The sequence below is a fragment of the Odontomachus brunneus genome, unplaced genomic scaffold, assembly GCF_010583005.1.
Source record: "Odontomachus brunneus isolate Ranch 3 - 2012 unplaced genomic scaffold, Obru_v1 Obru_scaffold_011, whole genome shotgun sequence".
NCBI lineage: Eukaryota > Metazoa > Arthropoda > Insecta > Hymenoptera > Formicidae > Odontomachus > Odontomachus brunneus.
In genome coordinates, this window is record NW_022639461.1 from 3,213,300 (window position 1) to 3,235,571 (window position 22,272).

The window sequence follows — 22,272 nt, forward strand, 5'->3', positions numbered from 1 at the left end:
GCGCAGCGAATAAATATTTCCAAGTATTAACGCGACTAATCATTTCTTTCTACACGATTACGTTCGATAATGAGAAAAGAGCCAGAAGTATTCTAACCGTATTATAACCGTCATTCCAACCAATATTACGAGTTTTAGATTAGTTACATTGCGGAAAAATCGATACCAAACATAGACGTAATATCCTCTCCTCTTTTCGTTGAGTAGCCTTTACGCGTGAGCGTTTTCGCTAAATCTCGCGTAAAACATTAGCGAGTAGTGACTATAACGAGAAAGACATTGCTTTTATATGAACATTCCTAATCACGATATAAATCGACTAGCCGTTGTCGTGATCACTTTATAGAACGAAAGACCATCGCATATAGTAGCAAAACTGTAAACTCCAAGCATTTCCTTTTGTTATCGAGAAATTGTATTCACTTAGGACAGCAAAGATGTGCAGTAAAAATAATTTTCTATGGAAACGTGGTTTTTTACTTGTAGAAACGTATTCTGAAATATTTTTTACTTCACAATGCAGCTAGAATTGTATTTACACATTTATCTACATTGATAGTATAATCCTCGTCCAAGTGTATGAAAGAGAGAGAGAGAGAGAAAGAGAGAGGGGAGGGATATACCGATTCCTAGTGATTAGTACAATTTTTATAGTTTTTCAAAGTATCGAGCAAACGAACAACTCGCAGTTGGAGTACTAAGACTAGTTTATCTTCTTATCGTTAAAGTTACATAGATCATTGTGCACAGTATTCCTTGACTATTTATAAATTCTAATAAATAAGACGTGCAATGTGTAAAGCATCCGCTCTAACTTTATTCTAAAATAATCGCCACAAATCTCGAAACGTATTAACACGTCGCAGGTATTAACTGTAGAGAGATATTTGCTAAGCGCCGTGAACGCGTTTTACTAGATTAATACGATCCGTAATAAAGGAAAAAAAAATTTACGATTTAAGAGACATTTGGGCGATAAAAGTGTTTTTACGTTCAACGAAGTGAACGATTTGCGATGAAATTCAGACATTCAGAGTGAAATTATACGTAGACTAATACACACTTGTAGTACCATGTATTAGAGATGTTACGCATGGTTTCCGTTCCGGTGATTAACGACGATTCTATCTCCTAATGCTGGATCAATGAAATATTTATAGGGAATACACACACGAGAAATATTAACGAGACAAAAAAAAAAGAAATACCAAATTACATCACACAAAAAAGAAAAAAGAGGAAATGTTTAACGAATCTTGTAGTTCTTTTCGGAGATTCTCTCAAATACTGGGAATACATACACATACACACACACACACACACACATATTGGAAAGAGAAGTAACTTAGTTTCAGTATACTCGCACTATCTTGAAACAACAATTGACCCCACGATACTCTGCCCAGACTCTGCGAGTCCTGTTAGAAGAGACGAAAGCGTTGCGCGCGACTTGTGTTAATGAAGAGATCGTACGTTAGAGAATATGGTGCCAACACTCAACGCCTTAATGTGTGTAGTGTCGTACATATTATACGGTACGAATATTACGTTGCGGAGCTTACGTAATCTTTTATACGGCGATATTTCGTGTTCGCTAAGATTTGCTTTGTATTTCTCGCCTTTACTTCGTCCGAGTGAGCCAACACGTCGTTTTACTTTTACAATTGTCCACTTGGTTTCGTTTCTATCGAGAGAATATGCGCGGTGCGCGAATTCCTATCGTAATATAGCGAATCAATTGAGAGCTACGTGTTATCCACCGTAAAGTTAATTGTTGCAAAGGCTGCTGTTATTTTATACGAATTACGGCAACTATTGCCGATCCGCTATTTTTTTATATAATGGACGAGTCGGTGTGAGTGATGTGAGGAAGCGAATAACTAATAAAGGTGTTCTAAATAGAGGGATCCTTAGCGCTGACGATATTGAATAGTACGATATCAAGTGATATATATCTTTTGTATTGTTGATTTTCGGCACCATATACCGCGGTTGAACTTACTTTAGGGCAGGCATTTAAGTATCGTTATAAGCTCTGTGTATCTTCGGATGAATTGTGTCTTTCCATAAGCGGAGCGCGGCGTCTCGCGTGACGACAAAGACTGTTAGACCGCGGATACGATTCGGTAAGCGCGTGAATTGAAATTGCCAGCGCTGTGCTTCTCGCGCTTCATCGATTACGCGTCATACCGAGCTCTGCTTACAAGTTTAGTATGCGGCATAGCTGCACAGAATTACAAGAAATTTCATATTTTGTATTTTATCTTTTTTTGAAAGACTAGAGTGACTTTTTTTTTTTTTTTTTTTTTTTTTTTTTTTAAGATGAGACAATCCGAAAATTACGTTGCTTAGGCAGATTTTTCAATAGTAATTGAAACCTAGACCTAAGTTTAAGCTCTCTGTTTATAACTCTGTAAACTTGAATCTAAATTTCAACTATTACTGAAAAATCGGCTAGATATTCTGTTATTCTCAATTATGAACTTTCCATGTATCCGTATGCTTCTGTTATACGCATTTATAACAACAGAAAAAAAAATATATATAATATATATATACATACATACATACATACATATATATACAGAGTGTTTCCAAAAAACCATTCAGCATTTATATGATAGATGCACACCATACCGAGTAAAAAAACCTAATAAACATAGGTCGAAAGCTCAACCGTTTCTGAGATATAAACATTTTTGTATGTTAGCATTACGAATGACTTACTGGCTTTACAGAAGGTGTTTCACATGTCCTCCTTCCATTTCCATACATGCTTGGCATCTTCTTTTTACAGAGTCGCGAATTCTCTCGAAAGTTCCAGATCTCTATCGAATTATTTCACAAACGCGCTGGGTTCGGTCACGTAATTCTTTTGTCATTTATTGGCGAAGAATACACTATGCTTTTCAAATATCCCCATAAAAAAGTCCAAGGGATTTAAATAAGGGGATCAAGGGATGTATGGAAATGGAAACAGGATATGTGGAATATCTTCTGTAAAGCCAGTAAGTCATTCACGATGCTAACATACAAAAATGTTTATATCTCAGTTTTTTTACTCAGTATGGTGTGTACTATCTACCATATAAATGCTGAATGGTTTTTTGGAAACATCCTGTATATATATCTTATATTTATACTCGCGGATTTCGAGGATCTCGGATATTTGAGCAAACAACTTTCTTCTCCACGTTCATTTGCGAACAATCTGAGGACACGTGCTGAAAAAAAGCATGTAGTCATTTAATTTAATATGTATTTCGTATCTTCTACGTCGTCAATATTATGTGACTTTCCGTTGTCTGCATTATATATCCGAGCCTCAGATATCCCGGATATGTTCCGAAAGTAAGGAAATAAATTATTAGGTCCGCGCAAGAGCGGATAATGTATGAGATATAAACATAGGAAAGTAGCATAAGAGTCAATCATCTACATACCTTCCCGGTATGTGCGATCTTTTTGATCACGCGCGTAAATAAAGGAGAGACCGAACGTGCGCGTTGCGACTAAGAATGAACATTGAGAACGTATTACTGATTAACGTCAGAGATTTTTGTTGCTGAACGCCACGCAGATGTATTTTTCCACGTGATTTAATTCGCGCGAACATTTTCAACTGGAATTGCAAGCTCGCTTTTCGTCTCGTTCTCGTCTGACGTTTATCAGCCCGATTGCCGGATTTAAGTGTACACACCGGGCATCCGAGATAATGATCGAAGATGTAAAACTTCCTTGTGTTCGTAGAGTACGATTCGCAAACGGTTTATCTCGATTTATTATCCGAAATTTAAGTTCAGAATTTCCTCCTCTCGCCGTTCAATAAAACGTAAACGCGACAATTAGTTATTCTCTTAGAACGTCCCGCTGTGTGTACACAATGTGTGTATGTATTATATATTTATGCATGTACATACATATATATATATATATATATATATATATAGTGTCAAAAGATATTCGGCGGTATGGATGACGCGCGTATCCCTGGCGTATAACGAGAGTTTAAGAGAAAAAATATCGGAATTGTAGGTATCTGTAATATATTAATTACTGTAAAAGCCGATAGTGACATTATAGTACAATATAATTTCACACATACACACACAGCACTCTTGAATGTTCGATTAATCTATCGTATGATTATGTGAACTTACGTTGATCGTAATCCGTCTTCTTTGTAATAAATTTTCCATGCTCATATTTTTCTTACTTTTTTCATACATACAGTATTGTTACATGTTGATCAGTTCATATTTCACATTAATCGCAATACACACATCTTATATTGCAATAACAATTGCAATATTGCTTCAATATTTTCAACGCGCGTAATTTCATTGAAGGAAATGTTAAGTTTCTAGCATATTATTTCTATCTATAAATTGGCTATATATATTGTGAGACTGTTTTTAACGTTTTCAGACTGTTTTCAACGTTGACAAGACATATATATATATATACACACACATACACGTGCTACAGTAAGACAATTATTAATAAAAAAAAATATATATATAATATTTATAGATAACTGACGAGTGGGATTGCATTTTTAATTGTTATAGAGTACAAGATATCAAAAAAGCAAAAGGGACGCTTATACTTTAGGATTTGTTACATGATCTAAATGAGATATAAATTAATGAGGTGCACATTTTGTCTTTACCGAGAATTCAAGGAGAAAAGTCTGAAAGAGTTGATGCAATTAATGGGATATCTCTCGTTTTTCGCGAAATTAACGAGTACCAATCGGACTCCTTTCTTCATCCGTGATGACAAAATGTTACGCGTATGTTGTCGACGTGTTAACGATGGCCTCATAATATTATTACCGGATGATTGCATATTTGAAATTGTATCGATACGTTATTATACATATGCCGTTGATAATATTTTTATAAGACTTGCGTTCTCTCAACAGGAATTATTGCTTCTCGAATACATCCTATATCGTGCGAACGGTTACAACAGTAGCCAACGATAATCTCAGTGACACGAAGAGATGTGATTCTGTTCCTTGAAGTGTTACAAATAAAATAATCCCTACGTGCAAAGGAATTTTCGTCAGTTACCTCTCGCTCCACCACAAAGGTGATTTCGTTCTGTTTAATGCTCGTACATGTTTAGAGTTGCTCAAAGTGATCACGCGCAATTCTTTTTAAATTCAATGCATTCTTATCAAATACAAAATCATATTCTCCTATTTTTTTTTTTTAATAAAATTACTATGATGTAATGTTTGTGTGTATCACTATGATGTGCTGTAATATTTGCTTTCTACTTTCTCTTTCAAGAATTTAAGCTTTACATTAACTGGCACCTCTAATTTACTTATAAATCTTTGCTTTATAACAGCAACATCTGTGTTTAAGAAATCTAAAAAATTAGAATATAGTCAATGTAAAAAGATTTAAAATATCTGTCCTTTGCTCTTTTTTACTGTCATAATCTACATCTGATTGTTTTTATCGGAGATATGACAATTTCGCCTGATCGCGTGGTGGTGGAAGAGGTACATTTTAGCTTTAATTCTACTGTATCCGCTGCTACGTAGTCTTGTTCGCAAGTTCTCCTATATCGCGATATATTATCCCGTTAAAATAAAAATATGAAATTATGATTGTTGTAATATTGAAATACGTTAGAATAGCGTGATTATACTATCGAGATACATTTTATAGTTACACTAATATTATCGATAAATTCGTTGTCCGAGATTTATGTATCGTCGAATTTTATGAAAACTAATTAGGAGATTGAGATGTTTTTACTGCGAAGATAGATCGTTTTGGGTGGTAACCTCGAGTGGCCAACGCGTGAGCTCAAATAAAATATCGATTATAGTTTGTGCGCAATTTTTCACCGGTATACATGCGTAGGCGATGCATACGGCTACGGTGAGATTCCATTTGTTTCGATAAATGCAATTTCACTGTAATCGAGGACGATTCATAAATTTTCACGTAAATCGCGCGGGAAGTTTCCCGACAATTTCCATCCGACCTATTCTAACATAAACTAATACATATCATGCGATATAAAACTATGTACATTGTTATACATTATGTGCAGCCAGCTCGACGAGCAATTTCGAGAATCTGTGCGATTGATTTACTATTAATATAGTCTTCGGTCTGAAAAATACCGCAAATTAAAACAAAGAAACGCGTTAAAATTGAGTAATTAAGTTAGCCAACTTGCATTTAATTGTCATTTAACTGTCTTTGCAATACGTTCACATTGGACAAAACCGCCAATAATTGCAAGAAAATTTCAAAGTTTATGCGGCATATACGATAATCAACCGCAAATCGCACATGATGGTAAAACTGTTCGTAAGCTAGCTCATTCATATTCCCGCATGGGTAACTTTAACGAGATATACTAAACGATTAAGGTGTAAGTTTACATAGACTACCACGTATATAACTCTAATCACGTTAAAAATGCGGAGCACGCGAAAGAAATCAGGATTAATCGCTTCAAGCGTCAGCCGCGATCGGGCGAAACGTCCATTTCTTCCAGGATGAGCGTACCGCAGCTCATCGGCACGACGTTTTACGAGAGCGGATGATCTTTTACGGGCGTTGCTCAAGTGCGATTAGAGAGAAAGAGAGAGAAAAGGTATAAGTTTATAATTATAGGCTGGTCCGATGCATCGTGCGAGAAATTGCAGTCATGGATTGATTGACTAAACAGAGTTTGTATAAATGTATATATAGAGAACGGCGGTTATTACGTCGAGACACACTAATCGAAGTTACTTTGCGATGCGGATTTCTTCGATAGTGCTACGTCCGACGCGGCGAATGGATTAGACAAGTACAGACTATACATATATACATATGTAAACGCAACGTATTAATGACACTAATAATAACAATAAATTAGACCGATTCGTTATACGTTTTTATTGTATCTCTCTCAGTAAAACTCTGTCGTTGGCGGTCTCTTTACTCTCAGCAACGACTCCGCTATTGATATTGGGCCAACAGTTGCAGAATAGGTCGGGACACCATCTGCAAGGAAGACTTGCCCCATATGAAGTCGTAGTGATTAAAGTTGTTCATGGGGATTTTGTAGTGCAGCACGACACTGTTGAGCCTCGCAGCCAGAAGTTCCACGTCCTTAAAGAACGATTTAATTATTCTTGCAACTAGGATTAATGTATAATTAGAATATCGATGCGATCAATTTTACATTGCTTTTACTCAAAACAGGAAATTTAATTTCCAAGAAATAATTTCTCTTAATTTGCACGTACTTTTGTAGTTGCTAGCCAATCGTTGTCGCTGCTGAAGAGAGCGATCGGTGTTGTAATTTTCTCCAATTGATAATCCGGTGGTGTCGTTGAATTGTACTCTTGCAGATTTTTCTCGTCATTGCCGTAGTCGTATTGACTAAAATGTCCTGAAAGAATTTTGAAGCTTCTTAAACGCGTCATCTTAAGTTTTATTCTTACGTAATCTATCATTTTATGAGTGTGCAATAATTTATTCGGTTTGTTAGACTTATATTTGTGAAGTAACACGTATTAAACTCCGCAACTTATGCTTTATCCTACATTTATATAAACTATTACATTACCATTAATATATCCTTGTCCATAATGAACGAACTGTTTCCAGGAAGCACCAGCTGGCACATGGCCTATAATTACCGTCAAGTTTTCCTATTGAAGAAAACAAAGGTTGATTAAAAATGTAAATAAAAGCGAGGTGTGAGGTCGAAAACAAAAATGAAAACATATAAGATGTCTCCTTTTTATCTTACCGTATTTAACTCCTCCCGACTAAATCCCGCTATCAAGAACAGGAGGTTGCTGCAGATGAATTGCGTGGGCGCCGCGTTCTGGCAGAATAAATTCGACACGAATTTTCCCCAGTCGGACCGAGAACCAAATTCGGGATAGCCGAAAGTCTCGCCAATCCACTGCAAAACACAAGCGATTGTCGTGAGAAACTTAACAGGTCTTGGGATATTTGAGCGACAACTTACCACGCCAAGATACGTCAACTTAGCGAGTTTAGTGATCGGCCCGCGGATGTTGGCGGTGAAAGCCGCGGGAGCCAGTGCGATCATTAGGATGATCTTCGAGTTGTATTCGGGTTTCTCCGATGCCATCACCCAAAATTGCGTGGTACCCTCCGAGTGGCCGACGTAGAGGATTCTCTCGTGTCTTGTTGTGTTGGAGATGTAATCGATAATCGCCGGAAGATCGTAGATGCCAAACTCGTGATAACTGAAACACACGACAGAATCAATGTAAAGAAGGTGCAAAAACCTCGCGTTTTTATTAGCTCAATTTTAGTCGAATTTAAGTTTTTATAAAATTTTCTTTAATCAATTGTTAAATTTCAGATTCTTTTGAGAGAGCTAAATATCTGTCGCAATACGAATGCTGTATCTAACTCAACGGTAATTCTATAACTCATATTTATCATATATGACAAATATGACGATATGTTATGCGGGATTATAGTAGGTGTTTTGAAAATTTTCATTTGATTAAGTGTAATCAAAATTTATACATTTTTGAAATTCCAGCTACCTAAAGTTCCAGAAAGTTCGATCTGACGGCGACAGCGAGGTGTGATTTTTGGAATAAATGTTGCCTCTGTTATTTCCAAGCCACACGTCGTAACCAGCGTCAGCTAATACGTATGCTAGAAATAATTCTTCATTACATTATCTTGTCTAAGCGATAATAATAACTAATATGCATTATCATAACAATTTACTTGGCAGACCTATATAAGCGTACCTAAAGACTTGCCGGGACCCATAAGGACCCAACCGGCGGAGCTTCCTCCCATACCGTGCATCAAAAGTATCGGCGCTTTTATCCTAGAATTCGCTTTGTTGTCATTTCGGGGACGCGGTATACGATGCAATTGCAAAATGTATCCATCCGCCGTAAGGACATCATGAATCTCCAAAGGATATTTGTACTTCGTCACCAATTCGGGCTATCCAGCGTATAAAAATTACATTTCCATTAATATATTTTTTTTCCATTTCATTTTATTCAATGTAACGTGCGTTCTCCGCAGGAACTGTACGTGAAATGTCAATGAGATTATTTGAAGTGCAACGTGACAGAGTTGAATTAGAAACGTGTCAAATCTATTTTATTCACAAAAATAAGGTATCAATATTATTCTCGCATCGAATATCTTTCACATTTGTTCCAAGGGTTGTTGTTGCGTTTCAATTTCGAGACAATGTAAACGTAAAAAAGAGGATAAGTTAAAACACATTAGATAAGCTGGTTTAATTGACATTCTTATTGCCTATTACTTATGTAATTTAACTGGATAATTCGGACGACAGAATAGAAAGTTGAGAACGTGACAACTTACTGTTGTGAGTGAAATATCAGGATTATCGTCGGCTTTACTAAACGCGATCGCTAACGAGAAGCAGCGCAGAGTGATTATTACGAAAATTCGTCGTCGTGTCGACAACATCGTGATGTTCTTCAGCGACAGAGAATCGAAAATTTCACTCATGTGCATTTATATATATATGCATCGTCGCGAGTTTACACGATAATGTGAATTTACGTTCTCTGCTTGCTAGGTCTGTATCCTTGATCCTTAACGCAGAAATAACCGCCATGGAGAATGGCAATGATGGAGCGGTGTCAGATGCTTCGTGCGATTACACATCGTGGAAATGAATGAATGCTGTTCTTCTGCTTGCTATCTTCGGCACTTTAAGATTTAAGTGCGGACAAGACTCGCAGTCTCTCTTATCACAAGTGCGTAATGTGTACCGGGTAAATACCAACTAACAGTAACATTACATCAATATATATGTTCCAATTTTCCACTGAACAGTCCCATATAGCACAAATCTCTAAAAGACTTCTTAAAGAGTTTCAAAAGAGTTCTTAAGTCCTCTAGAACACTTTTGAAATTCTTTAAGAAGTCTTTTAGAGATTTGTGCTATATGGGATGTAACTATTGCATAACGCACGTGTTATATCGCATTTACATTGTTGAGTGAGAAATTATAACATTGACGTTATGTATTGATAGTTAATGTTGATTGGTTTGTAATTGCTTGAGGAATCGCTACCAACTTTAGTCCAGAATACTGAAAAAATAATCCAAAATTCGTTAAATTAATACAAAGATTAATTTCGTAAGAACAAAGTTAAAATGTTAAGAATGTTAAAACTTATAGATTTGTTGAATTAATCAGAAAATGTAAGAACACTTTGTGACATTAACATATATTATCATTTGGAATAATAGAGAACAATGACAGATAACACTTATAACGATAAAGAATTTTTTTGTCACTATTTTATATTTCGAAAATATAATAAAATGTAATTAAATCAATTTGTTTATTATTATGCAGTTATAAAATACGAGAGGAATTTAATGCTTGCACAATTTGGAAACTAATTTTGTAGTTTTACCGTTATCTTATCTTTGGCATGCGTTGCGAAAGCGACTGCTACAACTAGGCCATTGTATATAATACAACAAGGTCGATTTCGTCAACTTCTCGCGTACATACCCTTGAAAGAAATTAGGGAAATAGGTTCATTATTTTGTCGTTAAGATTACAGGTATCGCTCGTGCGCTCGTTCGTGTTCAATCTCAGATTGAGCAACGCCTGATTGTAGAAATCGCAATACCTCGTACTAATTTCGTTTCTGCACCGTTTGTCGTTTGTCTATTTCAGAGTCTCGTTGATAAAATATATTCAAACGAATAGCGTATTATATTCAAAAATCGTTTCGATAATCTTACTGTATTCTTTCATAAAGAAGCTATAAATTAGAAGGGACTGATAGATTATAAATTAATAAAAAGAGAGAAGGTGATCAGAGTTTGACTAGAAATCAATTGCGTAAGATTCATGACGAATGAAAAGGAGATTAAACATTAATTATAATGTTAATGAAATGAAACTTGATCAGAGTTTTTACGTATAATACTCTGCATCTACGTAAACAACGTAAATCATATATGAAATATTCCCACACAGCACACAATATTATATAATATCACAGTAATATTTCCGTAATATTGTAATATCGCAGAAATATTATTGAAATATTACTGTGATATTATATATATCACGTGCTGTGTGAGTTATCTATGTAGACGATAAGTAATTTACGTGTGTCGTTTAGAGAACGTATAGCTTGCTCAAAAATTAATTTAAAAAATTATATTTTTATTTTAAAATTATATATTTTAATTTTTATTTAATCCTGATATAAATTTATGAACGCCGTTATCTAAACGAGTTAGAGTCCACAAAAAATTCTCTGGCTATATTTTTCTTACCTACAAAAAGTTAATTTATCAGTCTGTCACATAAAATGAAAATTTTATGCAATTTGTTTTTTCTCTTAAACGTTACATTTATAATCAATATTTGAAACAGGTACGACCCTTATAGAAATATCATACTAAGAATCATTGATAATTACTTATTTTCAATATTAAAAATACTGGATAATAAGTAATTATCAATGATTCTTAGTATGATATTTCTATAAGGGGGTAACTGTCTCTTAATTTATAGTTGCTTCTTTTTTGTGTATTTGAATATAATTTGCAATATTCTATATAGTTTACATCGTCATACATGTAAAACGACTGTGTATATACATTACGTGAAAAAATACGTAAACAATCCGCGTAGACGTAATCTTGAAATCTACGCTATAATCTTGACCTCGACGAGCCTTCCGCGGCAACCCGACATTCATTGGCGCAAAACAATTTACCATTATCCTCGATCAATAAGTAGAATATTCGCTTCGGTTGCACAGTTTCGCCATGAGATAGCGGTGTTTTCGCCATTTAAAGTGGCTGCAGAGCGCAGACATTAGGGGCGGTATTTAAAAATGGCGACGCACTTGTCAGTATTGTTTTATATTATTAATCCGGCGAGAATCAAAAGTATTGTCGAGGATACGCGTTACCGCTGATACAAGTAATTATTGCTCGCCGTGTTACCGTCATACCAAAGAGAAACAATGATTTCCTCTGTTGTCGCTTGTGTTATATTGACTGTTATAAGTATGGCTATTGTTATGGACTGGAGTTATGTCCAATGTTGTTATCTCTACGTTGTGCTGACTTGTTCCTGCTTTCTCGTTGGCCCGTTGATTATGATATTGATCAACATAGCTTTATCGCCCAAGCATCAAACTGGCTCTGGTTCTGTTAGAACTATCGCAGAGTTAGATACTTTCCATAACATGCTGATGGTAAGAACCAATGTAGAATTGATAAGATTTTCTGGCATTGATAATATTATTTAATATATGACAGCGAGCTCGCGCTCTCACAATCGATAATGATGTTGAGTGTTTGTTGTGTAATAAGTTGAGATAAGTAATCTTTCTTAATTAGTTCCTAATCATACATTGATCTTTTAGAAAGGATACGAGCCAAAATTAGCCACCGCTAGAAAGCACATGCGCTATCCTGTAGTTTTCACTCGTTTGGTGGATGGTGCTCTGCAGAACCTGCTGGATTTAATTTTTCAGGACTTTGTCGGCTCTTGGTTGAGCGATCTGGCTTTTGGCTCGGACCAGCTGATAGATAATATGAAGCAAGATGTGTGGGGCGCGATACAGAGTCTCCACGATCGCTTATCGCGTGTTGATCACACGAAATTAGTTGTTTGTAATATAGTGAACAAACTTACTTTTCACTTTGAGAAGATCAGGATAGCTCAAGCAGCTTCGTAAGTTCTCATGTTACTGATTCGGAAGACTTTTCAAGAAAGGAGATGAGCCAAGATATTCAACTCGTTTGTTGCACTCAGATCGGAAGGAGAGGATCCTGTATTTATTTTATCAGCGCATCTAATGTCACCTGTTGCTGAGTTGGAGTATTTAAGGAAAATTAGTGAGCTTTATATTCTATTTTTGTTACCACGCAGTTATTCTTTATCTCCCATAAAGTTCCTCCTGAGGGAGGTTCTTACGTGCAAAAGTTAGTATATTGTCATCTTATCGTGAATAAATAATCGTCCATTTTAGGAATATTGTATTTGTCTCTTTCCATTTTAGTACTGAAGCCAGCAATAGACTTAATTACGGATCCCGACTATATCAATCAGAAGATTCTGGCGTATATCGATCAGCAGCAGCTCACCGAAGCGATGCATAGAAAAACGTACGAATACGCGGAGTCCTTCGAAGACTTCATTCGTATGATAAAGGCCTCGAAAGATTTGGAGGTTCTCAAACATATCAGATACAATATCGTTACCGAGATCATGCAGGCTACCACGATACAGAACGTCAAACGTGCTCAAGGTTTGGATTCTGAGAATAACGCGTTCGGAAAATCCGACGCCGTGCAAGCGAGAAAGTTGAAGAGGTATATCAGCCAACTGACATATGCTAAGAACACGTGCGAATGTCACATGCAGACATTGGGATGGGACGGATATCCTCGTCAGGTTACATATGAACATGTCTATCGCGCGGATCATGATGAGAACTATATTTCACAATGATATATTCCAGGATACCGAGATTTGTGACGCCACGGAGATTTCGGAAAGCAGGATACTTCCGTTACAGGCGATTCTGGATAACGTGACCGGTCGCCGATATCTATCTCAGTTTTTGGAACAGGTCGCTAGTCAAGGGCTGATCGGCTATTGGGCGGCGGTGCAGGAATTACGCACTGCGGACAGATCCAATTGGCATCAGTTAGGGGCAGAGATCTTTTACACATATATCAGGTCACCCACTGCTGAAATCAAGGTAGACAAGAACGTCCGAAAACGGATGGAGTCTTTTCTTCTGGGCGATAAGGGACCCGCTGTATTTTATGAGGTTCAAGACGGCGTTGTAAAGACGCTTCAAGAGAAATATTATCCGTCATTTCTCGTTAGTGAGCAGTACAAAAACATGCAGGAGGCGTTACTCAACGAGAGAGCGGAAGGTCAGTTCGCTTCTATTGTCGACGACGTGTGAATGTTCTTGTTATAAATGACATGTTATTAATCTTCTCTCGTATATTTTCTCATACAGATTTAGTTGAGGATCGTGGAATGGTCGATGGTGCTCTGTCAGAATCTTCACCTTTGCTCGTCGGCGAACGGTCGAATTATGCTCGTAGTAAACTGGATCAACTGCAGGAAAAGTTAAACAACAAGATGCAAGCTTTACAGGCGCTCAAGTCTTCTCTCAAGCCCGAGAGCAAGGTGCTAAGTATATTGGCGAAAGAAGTCGAGTGGCTGCAAGGCGAGAAGCGGCAACTGGAGGCGCATCTAACTCACACGGAAATGTGGGCCGAGCACTTGGGTCATTGGAGAGCTGACGTGCAAAGCACAGAGGTAATTTAATATTATTCTCTCAGTTATTCTCTAGTGCTCATACGAAAAACTTGATGGCTCGTTATCGTTGGGTAGATGCCCGATAACGGGGATCCTCCGCAATTTGTACTGGTTGTCCACATGGCAGAGGAAGACAACGATGAGAGCATATCCAGCGGGTGGGTGGTGTTGAGGAAATTGCAAGACTTTCAAGATCTCCACAGAAAATTGCGTCAGTTGTGCTCTAACGTGAAAAACTTGGACCTTCCCTCGCAGCCTTTGAAGTTCTTCGGGAAATCTGATAAGAGCACTCTTGACAAAGCGAAAATGCAAATACAAAAATATTTAAATGTAAAAAAGACTCCTTCTTAATTATAATTCTTAAATTTCTCACCCCGAGTTCTCACTATTTCGTTTAATTCTTGCAGTTTGTTCTGGAGGACGAAAGACTTAATCAGAGTGAAGCATTGTATGCCTTCCTCAGCCCAAGCTCGGAGCACTTGAAAGCCGTGGCGCCGTCTCCTAAGAAATCTCGCTTCTCTCTGTCTACGTTATTCAAAACGTAGGTCACATTTTCTCTCTCGCGCGATAGCAATCTCGTTAACTCCGTGAATTTCTACGACAGGTCTGTCGGTAATAACGAGGCACGTGACAAAGAGGACGAAGAGGATTATTCGTTGTTGCTGGACGATAGCGAAACCGGCCGTGCCGCTACGGACAATTATCTAAACGCTAGCAAGGATGCGATAGCGGAACCTTTGTATACGCTTCTAGGAGAAGTTTTCGACTTGAGAGGGGTATTTCGTTGGCTCAGACGATCTCTGATTACTTTTGTGCAGATCACCTACGGACGGACCATAAATAGGTAAAGTACAATAAAAGACAAACTTCGCTCATCTGCAGACTTTTAAATATCCTATACATTTAGATAATAAAAAACTGAACTTTAAATCCTTTGATATTTTTTAAGTGTGCGTTATATTTTTCTAGAAATAGATGCATTTACAAAGAAGAGAGAGTCTAATGTTTTATTTCAATTTTATACAAAACAATTCTTTTTTTTCATGAAGATACTTTGTTGTGTTATTAATAGATAGTTTGCAAAGTAATATCATTAATTTAATGTCAACATTAATACACATATGGATAATGATAATACTGACATCAATAATATATGTTTATATCATTAATGTTAATATTAACACTGATCGCGCAGACAAATCAGAGATACCGTCGCGTGGGTGTTCTCCGAGCCGATGCTTCATTATTACATACAACTGTTCACTAAGTCGTGGTGGCCGAATGGTCAGCTCGTGTCCGAGACCGTTCTTCGCACCGACGAGGAGAAGCTGAAGACACGAGGCGAAGCACGCCGGCAATTTCTTAACAATGTACCTGAAGTACTGACGAATCTAGTGGGGGCGCAGAGCGCACAGCGCGGTGCGACCAAGGTTTTCGACTCCCTGCAAAACGTGAACCTGAACAAACAATTATTTTACGTAAGTAGCTGGTTCGCGAGCGGTGTCTCTGATTTCGTGTCGATTTTTTCTCCTTCTTTCATTCTTATCCTTCTTCTCTTTTGTAGGACATATTTGAAGTATTGATGTACGAAGTATTTCCGGAACTGCAGCGCAAATAATGTTCCTTAACAAATAAACAAATAAATCAATGTGATATACAATGAGTACAATCCCGTTCACTTCCTTACCAAAGGATCTTATTCTATGATTACTCCAAACGCAGCGGATAACATATCCGAGAGAGCAAGTGCTCGACGGCTATGCGACCCACATTGAGAGATACGTGTATGTGTATGCACGTGCGAACGTGGGAAATGTACGATAAACTACAACGCTTTATTCAACAATCCTAGATATATTTTCTTTTGTTTTTTCATACGCAATCGAAACGTCTCTTTGCGGGACATAACAAATGTATATTTATATCGTATCACACATCTCGTAAAACTAATTCAAAATCCACTATTACGTACAATGTCCTCGGAGAGATCTGGTAATAGCGTTGAAATGTTTTATAGTTACCGCAAAATTGATATTTACGAATTTTACATTATCGTATTTAGAATTGACCGCAACGCGTCTATTTCAGTGTAAATCTAATAATCTTCGTACTAAAAGAGCTGGACGAAGATACAGTGTGCTAACACACGAGATTGACGTTAGGGTAGAAATGTTACAACTCCATGTGTTTATTTTGTCAGTTTTAATTGTCATATAAGGATATAAAGTATAAACAATTGAGCTGGCGCGCGTAACTTGCAGTTTCAACAGCATTATGATATCTCATATGTTTCTATAATACACTTTAATACTTTCTAATAGCCTCTCGTAGCAGGAATATACCTTATATAAGTAACACGAGGTACCTATATCTGTCGCTTTGCGGAGAAATACGTATTCGATTCCGTTAAGGAGAATAAATAGCTGCGAGAGCGAGTTTGCTAAAAGAAAAGAATTTGGCCGGATAAGTGTGTATTATTTAAATAATGTCACAAGCTAATGAGATTGATGAAAGCGTAACGATTAAAAATAATGGACGAACGTAAAATCCCGATAAAATCAACCGTGTGTGGTACACCTTTTCACAAGCACGTATACGTTTGTTACGTTGAACGTATACGTTTTGAATATCGATTTTACGGTAACTATAAAATATGATAAGGTATAAATTATGTGAGGACTCTCGTGAAGTCTTATATGCTACTGATATATGGATCCGAGAAACATGTTCGATACAAAGGGGACATCGGATATGAACGGAGTGCGGAACAAGCGACAGAGATACGCATCTTTAAGGTATAAACATATTAATGCAAACTTATACACATTTCTTCCTTTCTCTTTTTCACAACATGAAAAATAGCGATTGGTATTGTATGTGTCGTGAGGAATTCGAACGTATTCATGTATGTCGAGGATCGCGTGAATCGATCTGTAGATTACTATCTACGGAAATATAAACAATCTATTACTTGTACTGTGCAATATAAATACTGCTAAGTTCTTAGTAACGTTGACTAGATAGTTACAAGCGATATTTCGAGGAATAGAAAGAGTATTCGAGTTATAATAGGAACGGACGAAGTATAGTATACAGAAAACATTGATCTCTATGTCCGGAGTTAATCGAGCGCCAATGGTGGTGGCCCTCCACCCCCCCCCCTCTCTCTCTTCCCCTTTTGCTATGTAATCTTTTACAGCGTACTTTAATGATACTTAAAGATCCAATCTAAAATAATTGTTAAAATGCAAGGAACTGTAAACATAGATTTGTAAATAGTACTTAACAAATAATGAATATGCTTTGTCTTTATACAGAGAGCCGTGCGCATTTGTTCGTTCGAATCACAGTATGTCTCAATGGCAATAGTATTTTGCTGACTACGCAAACCTTCTTGTTCCTCATCATCTAATGGTGTATACGCCTCAAGAAAAGAAAAGAAAAGAGAGAAAAGAAGAAGAAAAAGAAAACAATTGAAGATAGTATCCTCTCCTTCTTCGTTCCTTTACTTGGCAGTGAACTCGGGCCAATAATTTATGTGATAACGTTGTGTTAATCCCTCGAACAGTTTGTCGAGCCACATCGGTAATCCGTCCAAAAGGTTTTCGTGATATAAAACGTTGTTTCCACTCTGTGAAAAAAATATCGCAACACGCACACAATTAGCAGATATTAATTATAACAATTAATTTTACGCGACGCAATATCGTTAATGAATGTCGCGAAAAATCGCACAGAAATTCTCAACAACTTGTCACTATATTGTTTACCTCATCCTGAGACATGTCGGACTCGTTAGAACTGTCAAAACCGATAAAAGCACCGGCTTCCGCGTCCTGAGTGAGTTGCTTGGTCATCGTTGCTAAACGCTACATACGTAGCACAATAACGCATATATTATATTTTCAGATTAAAAAGTCCCTCTTCCTTAAGATATTCCAATACATACCTTAGAACTTTTACTCTTCGTAATTGATGTGCACTCAGGAAGCTTAGCGTGATACATGCAGAAGTATTTCCGATGGCCATTTAAGGACAACACCGTTCCCACGCAATTCTTGGCATTTATGTTCAGTTCCTTGTAATCGAATAAAGTGAGAGATAAAAGTTTCTTGTACCAATCGAGACCCTTCTCTAGTGACATATGTGCGAACATAAGCGTCTTATTCTTCCTGCAAGTGCAACGTTGTTCATCCCGTGACACATTCTTCATTAGTGTTAATTTAATCGTGTACTTGTTATGCGATTATTGCTGCGTGTAATTTGTGGATACTAATTATAATGTGAAAGAATTATTGCATTCAGTGATGCAGCATACCTATAAGGCCACACAGCTTTGTGGAAAACTGGCAATAACTTTAAACGACTCTGACCGTCAATCAGCAGAATGATAGTTCGGCATCCAGGCTTTAAAAGTCGGACTAAACCGTTGTATTTCTCCGCGCGTAACTCGTGTATCCGAAGCTGCGGCTGTGGCGAAGATAACTTGTCCTTTCGGGCAGGCTGAACGCTCACTTCTTCAAGCTTGCTGAATAACAAAAAAAAAAAACACATAAAAATACGTACGCATATATAGTCTTCGATAAAATAATATAATATACAAAATTTTACTTTCACAACAAATCGATTATATGAAGGTGCATGGATAGTGTACATGCTCAAGGAATTAATAATCGCATATTTATCGGCATACGTATATATCGATCTATTAATGCATTTGGCCGTGAAAATTGGTTAGTACCGCAATGCTGAAATCATATTGAAAGGTATACCACATAATTTCGCAGTTCTATTTTACTCACGCTAGGTATGACATTCCGTACCCTGCTGCTCCGATTAGCAGGAGAGTCGCTAGTACCGATATCAAAGGTAAAATCTGCTCTTTCGTCAGATTATCGGATATATAATCTACCGCTAATAATGCCCTCCCTATTAATCTGTCTACAGTACCCTGAAGAAAGATAACAAAACATAAATATAATAATATATAACGCAGTTGAAATAGTTGAAATAGTAATATCAGCTCTTACAAATTAAGATCTTAAAAATGAAATATAAGTTATATCCTGATCTAATCTAGATTCTGTTACAGAGAGATTATTATGGGATGTACCTGTGCGTGCTCGTCCGCTAATTCCCCTATGACTGCGGCATACGGTAAAGCTTCGGTAGCGCGTAACAACCTCTGTATCATCTTTTCTAAATGTCTACGTGTCTCGTTCCATATACGCTCGTCTTGCGCAGCGTCGACCCATCCGTCGGGCAGCCATTCGTACTTCAAGTGATTGGCGTCTCGTCTCCAGATAATGACGATGTGTAACAAAGGTTCCAGCGGGCTACCTTCGCCGGCTGACAGCGCCGACACAAACTCGGGCTGCGTGTCTTTAAACACGTATGCGTATCTCACGCGTTCGGTGCTGCAAAGTACAAATTACCAGTAAATAAGATGATCGGCAGAAAGCGTGAGAAGTTCAATTATGGTCTGTAGACGCTACCTGTAAGTAGACTCTAACGCCGCTTGTCTAAACTTATGCCTAGCCATATCGTGAAGTGGACTGTTTTGTTGTGATATTAAAACGGCGCACAAGCGCTTCTGCGGCTTCAGCCATTCAGGTGGGCATATAGAGTCCAACATGGCTTGATTCGAAAGCCTTGGCAAAACGAGAAACTTATTGTTGGCGATAACGTTATGCATCGTCTCGCTGGAAATATCTTTCATACTAACGGACGCCATAGGCTTCTCAGAGTTCTCATTGAACAGCAGTAGAGTGTCCAGTTCCCCTGAGATTTTGTATTTCGACGTAATATCCTCGGTCTCAGGTATACCGATCTATCAATAATAACGAATATTACAATTAAAGCTCATCAATCGAAAGTTACGATTTTGAGAGAATTTGATTTACGACATCATAAATCATCTTTCACCGCGACAGGAGACTAGCTCTTAACGAGAAGAATAACTCTAAATGATCTTGACGTTATTTGTTACAGAACGCTTACCTGGACAAAACCAAACGCTACTCGATCTCTGTGGTAGAAAGACGTAAGCAGATATCGCAATCGAATGAAGTCTCTCTTTTCGAATATCAAAGCGCGAATTCGATTGTCCGTCCAACCCGACAAGAAATTTTCCACGTTAGCGCTGCTAACAGTACTTATTAATTTATATGGTAGCCTACTTCGTACAAATTCTGCAAACAAACATGTCCATCAGCTCGGAATCAAAGCTAGTATTTCTCAACAACGATTGCTCAACAACGCACCGATAACTTTCTGAATGCTAAACAACGATTCTTTGTAGATGCTAGGTCGCCCCTCTACGGTAACAACGAGACATGGAAGCGAGTGAATGCCAAGTCTCCTTGCCAAAGTGGGCTCTTTCTTAGTGTGTACAGTGACCAAACCGAAGCCTAGAGGCTCCAATTCGTCGATCAATCGTCGCCAAGTAGGTTCCACTTGTAGACACGCGAAACACCAATCAGAATAAAATAAAATCAAGTATGGCATACGATAAGTTTTTGGTATTATCACATTTTCGTACGACCTGTGATTTAAAAATATAAATTAGAGATGTAAGGTAATGATCTCAATTAAAGTAATTATCTCAATCAAGTCTCATAATTGGGACTCACATAAAAATATTTTTTATATCTCTTTTTAAATTAAAAATCAAAACTTAAAGTATAATAATTTTGCTTTAAAACTAAGATATTTGTTGATATTTGTATTGATATTAATAGTTCATTTTAATGTTTGATTAATAAATTCATGTAAATAAATAAAAGTTACACTAATTTTAAATGACCCATAATTAGAACTGTTATTTAAATAACAACAAATTACAAATAAAAGATACATACCGATATGTGATGCTCATCTTATGGAACAGCGTGATATCTCTTTTCTGATAATGGAATTGGAAATTACCAGAGAATAATTCTTCCAATGGATCGAGAACATTGTAGTGATTACTGTCTCTTCTTTGCCTCACAGTTCCTTCTTCTGTTATCCCAAAATTATCAAACTTTCTCCTTCTTTCTGGATCTGTCAGAAGCTGAAAAATTCAACACAATGACAAACAATATTCACGCAATACTGTCTCTGATCTATAGTGTCGTTTTAAACAGAACGAAATCTACCTCGTAAGCTTTAGTTATCTCTACGAATTTATCCTCAGCCATAGGATGATCTGTCTTGTCCGGATGCCTGAGAAAGATGCATTGTTTATGAGACACTTCATATCCAGGAAAACATAGCTTAATTTTGGATCTCAATTTTGGATAGACAAAAATGCTAATACTTACCATTCCTTAACGAGATGCTTGTATGCCTTTCGGATATCCTGCAGGGACGCATGTTTCGATACGCCCAGTATTTTATAAGGATCACCCAGAGAATCGACTGCGACGACCGACGGTGTCAGCTGGATAATGAGGAGGAGGCAGAGGAGCAGCAGGAAAGCGTACCTCATCAATGGCGAGATATTACTCTTCGTAACGTCGCCGGATCGTGTGTTCGTCGACGCGTGAGTCATTAAAAAATCAATCAATAACATTATCCGTGACGCAGTGGTAATCCACGGGGCTGTACCCCGTCTCTCTGCACTATGCGCTAAACCGTGATCCCGTACAATGTATCGCGGCTGGTCGTTCGTTCAGGCTACCTCTCGGTCACGCAGCCGGAGTTAGCAGACATATTTCGCGCGGATCATCGTCCACTCGTGTCGTCGCGTGGGGCGTTGAGCACGTCGGCGGTCTCACATCAACATTCCTGGGTCACCATGTTGTCAAATTAGACACACATACGGACCTCGGCTGGTCGAGCGATGGCGAAATCTTCACGGCCGGTTTACAGACGCAGCCGTTGACAGCGAGCGCTCTCATGCAAACCCGCGCAAGTCGCAGCCAATTATTGTCGGAACGGGTCTGCATA

The 22,272-nt window shown here is 37.6% G+C and overlaps 3 protein-coding genes and 1 long non-coding RNA gene across 9 annotated transcripts; 2 read left to right on the top strand and 2 right to left on the bottom strand.

Annotated features, from left to right (window-relative positions):
- Positions 1–5,209: 5,209 nt before the first annotated feature.
- Positions 5,210–11,910, bottom strand: LOC116840757 (lipase 3-like). 5 transcript variants are annotated; one of them, XM_032807911.1, is made up of 11 exons: positions 11,651–11,710; positions 10,439–10,540; positions 10,006–10,107; positions 9,369–9,798; positions 8,771–8,975; positions 8,558–8,672; positions 8,005–8,248; positions 7,780–7,938; positions 7,594–7,678; positions 7,271–7,416; positions 6,981–7,133 (listed from the first exon to the last, which is right to left on the bottom strand). In XM_032807911.1, exons 4-11 carry the CDS (start codon positions 9,522–9,524, stop codon positions 6,981–6,983), a joined length of 1,263 nt encoding a protein of 420 aa, XP_032663802.1. In that variant the 5' UTR covers positions 9,525–9,798; positions 10,006–10,107; positions 10,439–10,540; positions 11,651–11,710. The 5 variants fall into 5 exon arrangements, with proteins under 5 accessions (XP_032663803.1, XP_032663802.1, XP_032663801.1 ...); XM_032807910.1 differs by having other exon boundaries at positions 9,988–10,107; XM_032807912.1 differs by having other exon boundaries at positions 5,210–7,133; positions 9,369–10,107.
- LOC116840760 lies at positions 8,205–8,887 on the top strand. The gene is made up of 3 exons (XR_004377406.1): positions 8,205–8,424; positions 8,554–8,667; positions 8,755–8,887. It is a non-coding gene; the product is annotated as an uncharacterized LOC116840760 (long non-coding RNA).
- Positions 11,911–11,977: 67 nt separating the features above from the next.
- LOC116840752 (sorting nexin-25-like) lies at positions 11,978–16,004 on the top strand. 2 transcript variants are annotated; one of them, XM_032807890.1, is made up of 11 exons: positions 11,978–12,250; positions 12,422–12,732; positions 12,814–12,983; positions 13,061–13,455; positions 13,523–13,946; positions 14,036–14,340; positions 14,416–14,670; positions 14,748–14,881; positions 14,945–15,184; positions 15,536–15,818; positions 15,905–16,004. In XM_032807890.1, exons 1-11 carry the CDS (start codon positions 12,017–12,019, stop codon positions 15,956–15,958), a joined length of 2,805 nt encoding a protein of 934 aa, XP_032663781.1. In that variant the 5' UTR covers positions 11,978–12,016; the 3' UTR covers positions 15,959–16,004. The 2 variants fall into 2 exon arrangements, with proteins under 2 accessions (XP_032663781.1, XP_032663780.1); XM_032807889.1 differs by having other exon boundaries at positions 15,536–15,995.
- A 519-nt stretch (positions 16,005–16,523) lies between these two features.
- Positions 16,524–22,143, bottom strand: LOC116840753 (dnaJ homolog subfamily C member 16). Its single transcript, XM_032807892.1, has 12 exons — positions 21,645–22,143; positions 21,480–21,546; positions 21,201–21,394; positions 20,604–20,884; positions 20,341–20,531; positions 19,836–20,170; positions 19,454–19,757; positions 19,143–19,291; positions 18,659–18,868; positions 18,290–18,512; positions 18,111–18,209; positions 16,524–17,971 (listed from the first exon to the last, which is right to left on the bottom strand). The coding sequence occupies exons 1-12, from the start codon at positions 21,893–21,895 to the stop codon at positions 17,846–17,848; spliced, it is 2,430 nt and encodes an 809-aa protein (XP_032663783.1). The 5' UTR covers positions 21,896–22,143; the 3' UTR covers positions 16,524–17,845.
- Between the last annotated feature and the right edge of the window lie 129 nt (positions 22,144–22,272).